The 15,167-nt window shown below is 50.7% G+C and overlaps 1 protein-coding gene across 1 annotated transcript; it reads left to right on the top strand.

Annotated features, from left to right (window-relative positions):
• Window positions 1-12,729: 12,729 nt before the first annotated feature.
• LOC143804086 (uncharacterized) lies at window positions 12,730-13,239 on the top strand. The gene has a single exon (XM_077281823.1). The coding sequence runs from the start codon at window positions 12,730-12,732 to the stop codon at window positions 13,237-13,239; it is 510 nt and encodes a 169-aa protein (XP_077137938.1).
• Window positions 13,240-15,167: the final 1,928 nt, after the last annotated feature.

The raw sequence follows: 15,167 nt of genomic DNA on the forward strand, positions 1-15,167 counted from the left end.
CCTGTATACAGAGATGCATGATAAGATCCTGTCTGCAGCCACCACTAGGGGGAGCTCCCTGTATACAGAGATACATGATAAGATCCTGTCTGCAGTCACCACTAGGGGGAGCTCCCTGTATACAGAGATACATGATAAGATCCTGTCTGCAGTCACCACTAGGGGGAGCTCCCTGTATACAGAGATACATGATAAGATCCTGTCTGCAGTCACCACTAGGGGGAGCTCCCTGTATACAGAGATACATAAGATCCTGTCTGCAGTCACCACTAGGGGGAGCTCCCTGCATACAGTGATGCATGTTAAGATCCTGTCTGCAGTCACCACTAGGGGGAGCTCCCTGTATACAGAGATACCTAAGATCCTGTCTGCAGCCACCACTAGGGGGAGCTCCCTGTATACAGAGATACCTAAGATCCTGTCTGCAGCCACCACTAGGGGGAGCTCTCTGTATACAGAGATACGTAAGATCCTGTCTGCAGTCACCACTAGGGGGAGCTCCCTGTATACAGAGATACATGATAAGATCCTGTCTGCAGTCACCACTAGGGGGAGCTCCCTGTATACAGAGATACACGATAAGATCCTGTCTGCAGCCACCACTAGGGGGAGCTCCCTGTATACAGAGATACATGATAAAATCCTGTCTGCAGTCACCACTAGGGGGAGCTCCCTGTATACAGAGATACATGAGAAGATCCTGTCTGCAGTCACCACTAGGGGGAGCTCCCTGTATACAGATACACATGATAAGATCCTGTCTGCAGTCACCACTAGGGGGAGCTCCCTGTATACAGAGATACATGGTAAGATCCTATCTGCAGCCACCACTAGGGGGAGCTCCCTGTATACAGAGATACATGATAATATTCTGTCTGCAGTCACCACTAGGGGGAGCTCCCTGTATACAGAGATACATGATAAGATCCAGTCTGCAGTCACCACTAGGGGGAGCTCCCTGTATACAGAGATACATGATAAGATCCTGTCTGCAGCCACCACTAGGGGGAGCTCCCTGTATACAGAGATACATGATAATATTCTGTCTGCAGTCACCACTAGGGGGAGCTCCCTGTATACAGAGATACATGATAAGATCCAGTCTGCAGTCACCACTAGGGGGAGCTCCCTGTATACAGAGATACATGATAAGATCCTGTCTGCAGCCACCACTAGGGGGAGCTCCCTGTATACAGAGATACACGATAAGATCCTGTCTGCAGTCACCACAAGGGGGAGCTCCCTGTATACAGAGATACATGATAAGATCCTGTCTGCAGTCTCCACTATGGGGAGCTCCCTGTATACAGAGATACATGATGAGATCCTGTCTGCAGCCACCACTAGGGGGAGCTCCCTGTACACAGAGACACATGATAAGATCCTGTCTGCAGCCACCACTAGGGGGAGCCCTCTGTATACAGAGACACATGATAAGATCCTGTCTGCAGTCACCACTAGGGGGAGCTCCCTGTATACAGAGACACATGATAAGATCCTGTCTGCAGTCACCACTAGGGGGAGCCCTCTGTATACAGAGATACATAAGATCCTGTCTGCAGCCACCACTAGGGGGAGCTCCCTGTATACAGAGATACATGATAAGATCCTGTCTGCAGCCACCACTAGGGGGAGCTCCCTGTATACAGATACATGATAAGATCCTGTCTGCAGCCACCACTAGGGGGAGCTCCCTGTATACAGAGATACATAAGATCCTGTCTGCAGCCACCACTAGGGGGAGCTCCCTGTATACAGAGATACATGATAAGATCCTGTCTGCAGTCACCACTAGGGGGAGCTCCCTGTATAGAGATACATGATAAGATCATTTCTGCAGTCACCACTAGGGGGAGCTCTCTGTATACAGAGATACATGATAAGATCCTGTCTGCAGTCACCACTAGGGGGAGCTCTCTGTATACAGAGATACATGATAAGATCCTGTCTGCAGTCACCACTAGGGGGAGCTCTCTGTATACAGAGATACATGATAAGATCCTGTCTGCAGTCACCACTAGGGGGAGCTCCCTGTATACAGAGATACATGATAAGATCCTGTCTGCAGTCACCACTAGGGGGAGCTCCCTGTATACAGAGATACATGATAAGATCCTGTCTGCAGTCTCCACTATGGGGAGCTCCCTGTATACAGAGATACATGATGAGATCCTGTCTGCAGTCACCACTAGGGGGAGCTCCCTGTATACAGAGATACATGATAACATCCTGTGCAGCCACCACTAGGGGGAGCTCCCTGTGTACAGAGATACATGTTAAGATCCTGTCTGCAGCCACCACTAGGGGGAGCTCCCTGTATACAGAGACACATGATAAGATCCTGTCTGCAGTCACCACTTGGGGGAGCCCTCTGTATACAGAGATACATAAGATCCTGTCTGCAGTCACCACTAGGGGGAGCTCCCTGTATACAGAGATACATGATAAGATCCTGTCTGCAGTCACCACTAGGGGGAGCTCCCTGTATACAGAGATACAAGAGAAGATCCTGTCTGCGGTCACCACTAGGGGGAGATCCCTGTATACAGAGATACATGATAAGATCCTGTCTGCAGTCACCACTAGGGGGAGCTCCCTGTATACAGAGATACATGAGAAGATCCTGTCTGCAGTCACCACTAGGGGGAGCTCCCTATATACAGAGATACATGAGAAGATCCTGTCTTCAGCCACCACTAGGGGGAGCTCCCTGTATACAGAGATACATGATAAGATCCTGTCTGCAGCCACCACTAGGGGGAGCTCCCTGTATACAGAGATACATGATAAGATCCTGTCTGCAGCCTCCACTAGGGGGAGCTCCCTGTATACAGAGATACATGATAAGATTCTGTCTGCAGCCACCACTAGGGGGAGCTCCCTGTATATAGAGATACATGATAAGATCCTGTCTGCAGCCACCACTAGGGGGAGCTCCCTGTATACAGAGATACATGATAAGATCCTGTCTGCAGCCACCACTAGGGGGAGCTCCCTGTATACAGAGATACATGATAAGATCCTGTCTGCAGCCACCAGTAGGGGGAGCTCCCTGTATACATAGATACATGATAACATCCTGTCTGCAGTCACCACTAGGGGGAGCTCCCTGTATACAGAGATACATGATAAGATCCTGTCTGCAGCCACCACTAGGGGGAGCTCCCTGTATACAGAGATACACGATAAGATCCTGTCTGCAGTCACCACAAGGGGGAGCTCCCTGTATACAGAGATACATGATAAGATCCTGTCTGCAGTCTCCACTATGGGGAGCTCCCTGTATACAGAGATACATGATGAGATCCTGTCTGCAGCCACCACTAGGGGGAGCTCCCTGTACACAGAGACACATGATAAGATCCTGTCTGCAGTCACCACTAGGGGGAGCCCTCTTTATACAGAGACACATGATAAGATCCTGTCTGCAGTCACCACTAGGGGGAGCTCCCTGTATACAGAGACACATGATAAGATCCTGTCTGCAGTCACCACTAGGGGGAGCCCTCTGTATACAGAGATACATAAGATCCTGTCTGCAGCCACCACTAGGAGGAGCTCCCTGTATACAGAGATACATGATAAGACCCTGTCTGCAGCCACCACTAGGGGGAGCTCCCTGTATACAGAGATACATGATAAGATCCTGTCTGCAGCCACCACTAGGGGGAGCTCCCTGTATACAGAGATACATAAGATCCTGTCTGCAGCCACCACTAGGGGGAGCTTCCTGTATACAGAGATACATGATGAGATCCTGTCTGCAGTCACCACTAGGGGGAGCTCCCTGTATACAGAGATTCATGATAACATCCTGTGCAGCCACCACTAGGGGGAGCTCCCTGTGTACAGACATACATGTTAAGATCCTGTCTGCAGCCACCACTAGGGGGAGCTCCCTGTATACAGAGATACATGATAAGATCCTGTCTGCAACCACCACTAGGGGGAGCTCCCTGTATACAGAGACACATGATAAGATCCTGTCTGCAGTCACCACTTGGGGGAGCCCTCTGTATACAGAGATACATAAGATCCTGTCTGCAGTCACCACTAGGGGGAGCTCCCTGTATACAGGGATACATGATAAGACCCTGTCTGCAGTCACCACTAGGGGGAGCTCCCTGTATACAGAGATACATGATAAGATCCTGTCTGCAGTCACCACTAGGGGGAGCTCCCTGTATACAGAGATACATGAGAAGATCCTGTCTGCAGTCACCACTAGGGGGAGCTCCCTGTATACAGAGATACATGAGAAGATCCTGTCTGCAGTCACCACTAGGGGGAGATCCCTGTATACAGAGATACATGATAAGATCCTGTCTGCAGTCACCACTAGGGGGAGCTCCCTGTATACAGAGATACATGAGAAGATCCTGTCTTCAGCCACCACTAGGGGGAGCTCCCTGTATACAGAGATACATGATAAGATCCTGTCTGCAGCCTCCACTAGGGGGAGCTCCCTGTATACAGAGATACATGATAAGATCCTGTCTGCAGCCACCACTAGGGGGAGCTCCCTGTATACAGAGATACATGATAAGATCCTGTCTGCAGCCACCAGTAGGGGGAGCTCCCTGTATACAGAGATACATGATAAGATCCTGTCTGCAGCCACCAGTAGGGGGAGCTCCCTGTATACAGAGATACATGATAAGATCCTGTCTGCAGCCACCACTAGGGGGAGCTCCCTGTATACAGAGATACATGATAAGATCCTGTCTGCAGTCACCACTAGGGGGAGCTCCCTGTATAGAGATACATGATAAGATCCTGTCTGCAGTCACCACTAGGGGGAGCTCCCTGTATACAGAGATACATGATAAGATCCTGTCTGCAGTCACCACTAGGGGGAGCTCCCTGTATACAGAGATACATGAGAAGATCCTGTCTTCAGCCACCACTAGGGGGAGCTCCCTGTATACAGAGATACATGATAAGATCCTGTCTGCAGCCACCACTAGGGGGAGCTCCCTGTATACAGAGATACATGATAAGATCCTGTCTGCAGCCACCACTAGGGGGAGCTCCCTGTATATAGAGATACATGATAAGATTCTGTCTGCAGCCACCACTAGGGGGAGCTCCCTGTATATAGAGATACATGATAAGATCCTGTCTGCAGCCACCACTAGGGGGAGCTCCCTGTATACAGAGATACATGATAAGATCCTGTCTGCAGCCACCACTAGGGGGAGCTCCCTGTATACAGAGATACATGATAAGATCCTGTCTGCAGCCTCCACTAGGGGGAGCTCCCTGTATACAGAGATACATGATAAGATTCTGTCTGCAGCCACCACTAGGGGGAGCTCCCTGTATATAGAGATACATGATAAGATCCTGTCTGCAGCCACCACTAGGCGGAGCTCCCTGTATACAGAGATACATGATAAGATCCTGTCTGCAGCCACCACTAGGGGGAGCTCCCTGTATACAGAGATACATGATAAGATCCTGTCTGCAGTCTCCACTAGGGGGAGCTCCCTGTATACAGAGATACATGATAAGATCCTGTCTGCAGCCACCACTAGGGGGAGCTCCCTGTATACAGAGATACATGATAAGATCCTGTCTGCAGCCACCACTAGGGGGAGCTCCCTGTATACAGAGATACATGATAAGATCCTGTCTGCAGCCACCACTAGGCGGAGCTCCCTGTATACAGAGATACATGATAAGATCCTGTCTGCAGCCACCACTAGGGGGAGCTCCCTGTATACAGAGATACATGATAAGATCCTGTCTGCAGCCACCACTAGGGGGAGCTCCCTGTATACAGAGATACATGATAAGATCCTGTCTGCAGCCACCACTAGGGGGAGCTCCCTGTATACAGAGATACATGATAAGATCCTGTCTGCAGTCTCCACTAGGGGGAGCTCCCTGTATACAGAGATACATGATAAGATCCTGTCTGCAGCCACCACTAGGGGGAGCTCCCTGTATACAGAGATACATGATAAGATCCTGTCTGCAGTCACCACTAGGGGGAGCTCCCTGTATACAGAGATACATGATAAGATCCTGTCTGCAGCCACCACTAGGGGGAGCTCCCTGTATACAGAGATACATGATAAGATCCTGTCTGCAGCCACCACTAGGGGGAGCTCCCTGTATACAGAGATACATGATAAGATCCTGTCTGCAGCCACCACTAGGGGGAGCTCCCTGTATACAGAGATACATGATAAGATCCTGTCTGCAGCCACCACTAGGGGGAGCTCCCTGTATACAGAGATACATGATAAGATCCTGTCTGCAGCCACCACTAGGCGGAGCTCCCTGTATACAGAGATACATGATAAGATCCTGTCTGCAGCCACCACTAGGGGGAGCTCCCTGTATACAGAGATACATGATAAGATCCTGTCTGCAGTCACCACTAGGGGGAGCTCCCTGTATACAGAGATACATGATAAGATCCTGTCTGCAGCCACCACTAGGGGGAGCTCCCTGTATACAGAGATACATGATAAGATCCTGTCTGCAGTCACCACTAGGGGGAGCTCCCTGTATACAGAGATACATGATAAGATCCTGTCTGCAGTCACCACTAGGGGGAGCTCCCTGTATACAGAGATACATGATAAGATCCTGTCTGCAGCCACCACTAGGGGGAGCTCCCTGTATACAGAGATACATGATAAGATCCTGTCTGCAGCCACCACTAGGGGGAGCTCCCTGTATACAGAGATACATGATAAGATCCTGTCTGCAGCCACCACTAGGGGGAGCTCCCTGTATACAGAGATACATGATAAGATCCTGTCTGCAGCCACCACTAGGCGGAGCTCCCTGTATACAGAGATACATGATAAGATCCTGTCTGCAGTCTCCACTAGGGGGAGCTCCCTGTATACAGAGATACATGATAAGATCCTGTCTGCAGTCTCCACTAGGGGGAGCTCCCTGTATACAGAGATACATGATAAGATCCTGTCTGCAGCCACCACTAGGCGGAGCTCCCTGTATACAGAGATACATGATAAGATCCTGTCTGCAGCCACCACTAGGGGGAGCTCCCTGTATACAGAGATACATGATAAGATCCTGTCTGCAGCCACCAGTAGGGGATCTCCTGACATGAACATTAGTCTAATTTGTGTAAGTTGAAACCAAATAGTAAGAATAAGATTTTCTGATTTTTAAGTCTGTTCCCCCATGTGCAAATTTGTAAAAGAAAAAAAAAATTAAAGCACCTTTCTCACCCTCCCTGGGTCCACTGCTGAGACTCTTTCCTCTGCTCTTCCTGTCTGCAGCTCTGGTCTCATGTTTAGCTCAGCGCCTCTGGCAAAATTGAATGTGTGAGCTGCTGAGGTTACTGATTGGCTGCAGCGCTGTCAATGTGAAGTTAGTGCTGCAGACAGTAGCAAACACTGAGTGCAGCGGTGACGTAGTTAACCCTGTATTGGTGGTGGAAGGTCAGTTATTGGGTGACAGTTTGCTCTATGACCTGCACATATTGTCGGTGGTGGCGCCGCCTCGCTCTTTGGAGATGCCGGGATTTTCTTGGATTCTCTCCAGGGTTTGTCTCTGCTCGCACAGAAAGTTTCCCCATTAGTCACCGGCGCCTGCAATTGTTCGAACTCGCTTTTCTCCATTTTCATCTGCGGTTTGTTATAAGCTGCAGCATTGGGGGCCAAGGAGGCCGCAGGACTGCTGCAGAGGATTGGGGTAGCTGCAGGGGCCAGTGTGGGTACAACAGACGGGGCGGCTGTATGGGCCAGAGCGACTGCAGAGGATCAGGGCGGCTGTAAAGGTTCGGACTGCTGCAGGAAAGCCGGGGCAGCTGCAGGAAAGCCGGGGCAGCTGCAGAGAATCGGTTGAGTATCAGGGATGCTGCAGGGTGTCTGCAGAGGATTGGGGCGGCTGCAGAGTATAGGTTAAGCTGCAGGAGCCAGGGTGGCTGCAGAGGATTAGGATGGCTGCAGAGGGATGGGGCTGCTGTAAAGGTTCGGACTGCTGCAGGAGGCCGGGGCGGCGCACAGACAGAGAATCCCACCTGTACCATGATATTAGACGCTCTCCTACCACCCTGACGGAATACCCGATGATACTGGTGGTCCAGGGCCAGTACTGATGTGTCTGCAGGGACCCCCTCTATAACATGTCAAAAGAGTTTGCAGACAGACCCCTGTAACCTACTGTAAGCTCATGGCTTAGGGGTCCTGTATCCAGCTTTATAGACGTTGTAGAGGAGGGGGCCCCCTTTCTGGCAGACTCCAGCTTACAGTATCTGTGGCCGTTATCTGATCCTTCCTCAGTGAGAGAATGATTTCCCGGTTCACGGACAGAATTAGTGAAGATGGATCATCTGTCACCTCTGGTGGAATTGTCAGTACTTCTGTGGAATCCTTGGCTGTCAGGAATATCTGCTTTACCCATTAGCAGTGTGTAACACCCCAGGCAACCGGTTGTTACAGTGGCATTTCTTTCCTCACGGGGAGATTGATGTCACGCTTGGAAGCGAGGAAGGATCCCTTTAACAGGTATTCAGCACATACAACACCGTTCTGACTCCAGGCCAGAAGGGGGAGCTCTACACCCGACTTCAGGGGAGCTGCTCTCTCTGGTTGGGAGGAGGAGTCAGTGGCTAGGCAGTTGGAGAGAGGCAGTTGGTGAGAGGAGAGCGAGGAGTGAGGAAGGAAAGCTGGGGCCCTGCAGATGAGTGATTCTGCAGCTCCTGGGAAGGAAAAAGAAAGCGGAGCAACTTGTAAAGAGACTGAAAGGAGGAAGGGGCAAAGGCAAAGTGAAGAGCTGGAGAGAGAAGTTGCGACTGAACTTCCTCCACGCTGAGCACAGATACCGGTAGCCGGAAGACCGAGGTTGTGGGGGTAACTTCATGCCCCACAACAGAAACCGGTGAGCAGCAGATTGCATGTCACCTGTCCACCATTAACACCCTAGGACAGTAACAAATAGAGCCCGGGTCGTGATAGAGATCCTGTAAAAATGCTCAAGTTACCTGTCATACCTATTAGTGTCCTACCTAAAGAGAGAGAGCGTGAGGACTTTGTGTGAGGCCTAAGGCAGCAAGGGACTACAACACCACAGCACTAGAAGGAAGGCTTCCAACCCCACCTGGTTAGGGGGATTCCTGAAACGTTTCCAAGCTGGCCGGACCACCACCAGTACCTGTGATCCGGTACCCTGGACTGTGGCTGCCTGAACCCTTCAGTAAAGAGGTAAAGAGACTGCAACCTGTGTCCTCTGTTTCTTTCTACACCTACCATCTTCATCTACTACATCGGGAGCCCTGGGGACCCAGCTTCACCTGTGGGAAGCCGTACCATCCCTGTGGACCCCTTTTAGCAGTGTTGGTCACGACTGACCGAATACCAGAGGTGGCGTCACAAACTTTTGTTTATTCAACTGACCCCTTTAAAGACCATCCCTTTAACATGGGCGCCCAGGGCCACAGACCGGGTCACCGTGACACATCCCTTTAAGTATCGGACCCGATACTGAGTACCCCACGGCCCTGGCGGGTGACTCATCTGTCTTCTGCATGTCGGCAGCTTTCTGTGGTTTCTTGTGCTTCATTTGCATCTTTGCGTGTAGTCGTTTAGTGTACACAGCTCCTCCGCAGAGTGAGGATGCAGATGCTGCAGGGAACCTGAGGTGCGGTCTCGTCTTGTATCCTTCCGGGCCGCTCAGTGTAAGAAGACTGGGCTGTGGGTGCTGACAGGACATCGGGTCTGGAACTGCTGGGGCCGAACCTACTGTTGCAGGGGGAAGGAGATTACAGACGGAGCAGACCCTTGACCTGGGTAGAAGGGGCGTGGTGAGCCAGGGAGGCATAAAAGGGTTTAGGCGGGAAAAGGACGGGGCTTCCTGCCAGAGAGAGGAGTCAGAGGGGACCGGCGCTGAGCTGTGGGGAAGGATAGGCCGACTAGTAGTGATCACGGCCAGGTACAGTGAGGACTCCCAGGTTTCGGCGGGCATGCGAAGAACACACGCCGAGTGGAGGAATGTGGTGAACATCACTTGGTGGGGCTCAGCGGGTAAGACCAGTGATCGCCCGATTCCGCCAGAAGTGAGGACAATCTTGTTATGCGGGAAGACGGAAAAACTCTGCAGCGGCCTCAGCTGGCAGCCGACCATCTGAGAATGAATCCATAGACTGCCATTCTGAATGACTCTGTTGTTTTCTCCTCATCCTTTATCTGTTTATTCCCTGTTGCACCCTGCAAGGAGGTTATTCCTGTATTGATAAAGTAAGTAATTGTTAACCCCTACGTCACTGCATCTGATTCCCTGTGTTACATTTGGCGTAGTCGTCAGGATGCAGTCTTTGGATACAGACACGGCAGACCAGTCCACCATGAGTGCCCCAAGGTCTAGCTTGCCGTTGGGGGCCATGCTTATTAATCTCCCGAAATTCACGGGGAGTAATATGATGTTGTGGGACTGGACTGAGAGGGTTAAGAGCATGCTGCGGATGTACCCCATGACCCCCACTATGAAGGCTTAGATAGTTTTAATGACTCTGGATCATGAGGCTCGGTACTCTGTTATGTTCCGTCCTCCCCATGAGCGGGATACGTTGGACAAGGTGGTGCAGATCCTAGAAGAAATGCATGGTAACCTCGCTAATGTTGGGGAGCTGCGGATGTGACTTTATCACCGCATCCAGTGGGAGGGAGAGACGGTGACGCAAGTATATCAACGTGTTGCAGGAGGTGCATGCGCACATCACTAAAAGGGATTATGTGGGAACTATGGGAGTGGGACCCCCTGATAGGATATTGAGGGATCAGTTTGTGTTGGGTCTCAGGGACGTGCCACTTAAGCAGGCTTTGCGAAAACGCCTGAGCACTAGCCCACGTATGATCTTCCTGGAAGTAGGGGCAGAGGTGCGAGTGAGAGAGCAAGAACGGGATGAAGGCCCTAGCAGGGATGGTCCAGAGCAATGAAGTACCTACCCTGCCTGCAGCCATGCTGGAGTGGGCCCAAGAGGTCCAGAGAGAAATCCAAGAAATGCAGAGTGAATGGTGCAGCCTCAGAAGAGCCCCCGCTCTGGCTCAAGAACCTTCGAGAGCAACCCCTTCGCCAAGAGACAGGAATGATGTAGGGTCCTGCTCTTCCGTCGGGCCACATCAGGGTGTGAGACAACATAGTGCAGAAGGGGACTCACCGTGCTACAGATGTGGAAAGACAGGACACTACGCTCAAGGCTGTGCGAGCCGAGGTCGGTCCTTGCCACCGCAGCCGTTAAACTACTGGGCTCCGTGGCTGAGGGATGCAGCCCGGAGCCTGAGAGACAAAGGAAAGGAGAAGGAAGTTCCGAAGGCATAGTTTCTGCAAGCCCAACAGTGTGGGCTGAAGTAAATGGGCGAGCTGTTCACTGCCCGATTGACACCGGATTGCAGGTGACCACCATGCTGGAAGCTTACTTCAGACATTTCCCTGAAGTATTGAGGCCAGAGTGGGGACCAGTAATTAGATTGACAGCAGCCAAGCAATTGCCCATTCCGGTCACAAGGGTGGTCTGGATGGAGATCAGAGGGTGCGGGAAGGATGTAGGCCGTAAAGGGGTCGTTTTAGTCATAGGGTATGTCGGCTGCGGGCCCATAATGACTCTCGGAATGAAAGTACTGAAATAAATTGAACAACTCCTGATCAATGAGCCACGAGAGTCCTTTTTTGAACCAGTGGAGCCACCCCGAACCCCTCAATGAAAGGTGTTCCAGCAACTGATCCGAGTTGCCCAAGCTCAGGAGACGTCGGGGGAAGGAAAAGTCTTGGGGAAGGTGATGGTTCCTGCAGCTGCGAAGCTTACCCTACCGCCCAGCCAGACAGTGCTTACATTGCCAGTGCAAGGTTGTACACCCCTTGAAGGGGTGGAAGTGCAAATAGAGCCAACAGCAATGGATCAGGTGCCCCCTGGACTGCTTGTAGCCCGAACATCAGCCACAGTTCAAGACGGCAATGTTGTAGTATGGTGTGTCAACCTGGGGAAGGACAGTCTCACCCTCCTACCTAAGTGGCCCAGATCTTGGGAATGCCTGAGAAGTTAATGCAACCCAAAGCGGTACAACTGGCTGTTGTGCGAGGGGATCCCTGGACTCTAGCCATTACAGTGACAGCGGAGCCCTCACCTGGCAGCACGAAAGAGGGGTGGTAGGATGGTAGGATCTTAGAGCAGATGCAGGTTGAATTGACGGAACTATCACACCAGCAAGTGGAAAGTGTGCTCGAGCGTTATCAAGAGGTCTTTTCTCGCCATGAAGGTGACTTCGGTTGCACTCAGACCATTGCTCATGAAATCCCTACGGGGTGTGCCGCGCCAGTTCGAGAAAGATACCGACAGATACCTCCTCAGATGTATCAGTAAGTGAAAGAAATGTTAGTTCACATGTTGCAGAGTGGAGTGATACGAGAAAGTCAGAGTCCCATTGTTCTGGTCTGGAAAAAGATGGGACCTTACGTTTCTGTGTTGATTACTGACGGTTGAATTCCTGCAGGGTGCAGGACTCCTATCCGTTGCCAAGAATTGAGGAGTCTCTATCGGCCTTGGGACAGGCAAAGTATTTTTCTTCTCTTGACCTGGCCAGCGGATACTGGCAGGTGCCCATGGCTGAACATGACCGTCCAAAGACGGTGTTTGTTTTGCACATGGGACTATTTGAGTTCAACCTTATGCCCTTCGGTCTAACTAACACTCCTGGGACGTTCTAGCGCTTGATGGAGAGATGCCTTGGGGATTTGAATTTCGAGGCCATGCAGATCTATTTTGACAATATCGCCTACACACCCACATTTAAAGAACACCTCCGGCGGCTGGAACAAGTGCTAAGTCGGTTACAGAGCCATGGCCTGAAGGTGAGGCCACAAAAATGTCATCTCTTTTGCAAACAGATCGATTATTTGGGGCATGTTGTGTCCAGTGAAGCGGTAAGACCTGCACGTGAGAAGGTGGCAGCTGTGCAAGAGTGGCCCACCCCCATGACAGTGAAAGACGTACAGGCCTTCCTAAGCCTTACTGGGTACTACCGAAGATTTATGAAAAATTTTGCTCATTTAGCCAACCCCTTGTTGAAGCTGTTAAAGGGAGTGCCGGCCGGCTCGAAGAACCGAACCATCCAGTGGGGAAGCAGTCAAGAAGAAGCCTCCCGAACATTGAAAATGGCCCTGACGGAGGCCCCAATACTTGCTTATGCAGATTTCTTGCAGCCCTTCATTCTCCATGTAGTGGAATATGTATATGTATGGATGTATGACCAGCAGTAACTTAGCATCTGTTCTAGGCTGTAGCTCTTCACAAAGGTCATGACCTATGTTATCCTGAGAAAAAGACAGTCTTCCTAGTCCCACCCCAGGGGGGATCTCCTGAAGACACACAAGTGGAATCATTTCACACCTTCTGATTCTTTTGAACAGACACGCCAATTACAGCATGACACTATTTACTATGAGAAAGGTCACACAAATAGGTTCAAAGAAAAATAATGTATTCATTGGTAAAATAGCCAGGATCCAGTCACAAACCAAGGATTATAATACTAACCTGAGAGGCTGGTCTAGAAATTTGACCTCCAGGTTGACTCTATAAATTAGGCCTTTACACATAAAAAGCTGTTCACAGATTGAGGGGCAGCCAAGCTGATATGAGCCATTCCATACTCATCCCCCCTTAGGGAGCAGAATGCCAGACTGCAAAGTTTAGATATTTCTGTAAGTTTTCTCCCTTTTATAACTGTTTTGCATATTTGTATGTCACTTTTTATTTCCATATTTTTATATCTTTTATTGTAAGCACTGTACCTTTTCTATTAAATCTTAAAACGTTAATAAGTTTGAACCTTGTATGCTCTAAAGCAGTGTTCCCCAAGTTCGGTCCTCAAGAGCCACCAACGGGTCATGTTTTCAGGATTGCATTAGTATTGCCCAGGTGAGAATTCCATCATCTAGACAGGCAATAATTCCATCACCTGGGCCATACGAAGGAAATACGGAAAACACGACCTGTTGGTGGCTCTTGAGGACCGAACTTGGGGAACACTGCTCTAAAGAATCCATAGCCTTAGAGTGTGTGACCCTGCTGATTGGCAGACAGTAGTAGTAGTATTATTTCTGGGACTCATCGCTCGTGGGTTCGGCGAGTGGTGGCAGCATGTATGAGCGGGGTGCATGGTCTGTGTCAGGGGTGATTTATGCTCCCATTGCTGCATAGGACAGAGGATGAATGCTGGACTGAGAGAGAGGAGATAGATTAACCCTTGCAGGTGCAACCCCCAATCACGTGCTGAGAAGCAGGTACGTGACACTCTAGATCGACAGAAGTTTACATGGTTTGGGGGCAGTCCTGTCACAAATGCAAGGGGAGAAAGAACGAGTCTATCCGAGTTGGTCTCTTCATGACTCAAAACAGAACCCAGACAATTATAGCTCTTTCAAGTTGGAATTGCTGGCGCTGGTGTGGACGATGACCGAGAAGTTTGTGGAATACTTGTCCGGGTTGGAAGTGTTGGTGCGGACAGATAATAATCCCTTGGCCCACCTGGAAAACGCAAAGTTGGGAGCCTTAAAGCAACGATGGGTGGCCCGCATGGCGAAGTATCGAACAAGATTGTCTACCAGGCTAAGGCCAAGAACACTCATGCTAACGTTCTCTCCAGGTTGACTCACGAGCAACCCGAACATGATCGGGATAAAGAGCTTGAGGCGGAAGAGATCCCTGACTTCTGGAACTTGGCCAAATCCTTAGTGGCAATGCAGGGAAAAATCAAAGAGGCAACTGAAGATCGAGTACTGGGGTGACCCCGGGACGACTTCAACAGATGGATAAGGAGATTGCCCAGCTGCGACAGTGGGTGGCACTGTATCAACTCCCCAACCCTAGAGAGTGGAACACCTTGTCTCCAGGAACCTTGCGGATTCTGGGGCAATGGGAAAGGCTCTATTTGCAGGATGGATTGTTATACCGGAAGGTGCAGATGTTACGAGAAGAAGGGGTCACTTGGCAAGTGGTGCTTCTGGAGAAGTTGATCCGAGTAGTGGCTACGGAGGCTCATGAGCGCAGAGCTCGCTTCGGTCCAGAGACGACGTTCCGGTGGTTGCAAAAGTTAGTGTATCATCCACAATTGAGGACTGCAGTGGAGACGGCTTGCCAGTAGTGTCGGAGCTGTGAGTTGGCCAAACCCCCAGAGCAGCGGGCC

Source organism: Ranitomeya variabilis, chromosome 2 (assembly GCF_051348905.1).
Source record: "Ranitomeya variabilis isolate aRanVar5 chromosome 2, aRanVar5.hap1, whole genome shotgun sequence".
Lineage (NCBI taxonomy): Eukaryota > Metazoa > Chordata > Amphibia > Anura > Dendrobatidae > Ranitomeya > Ranitomeya variabilis.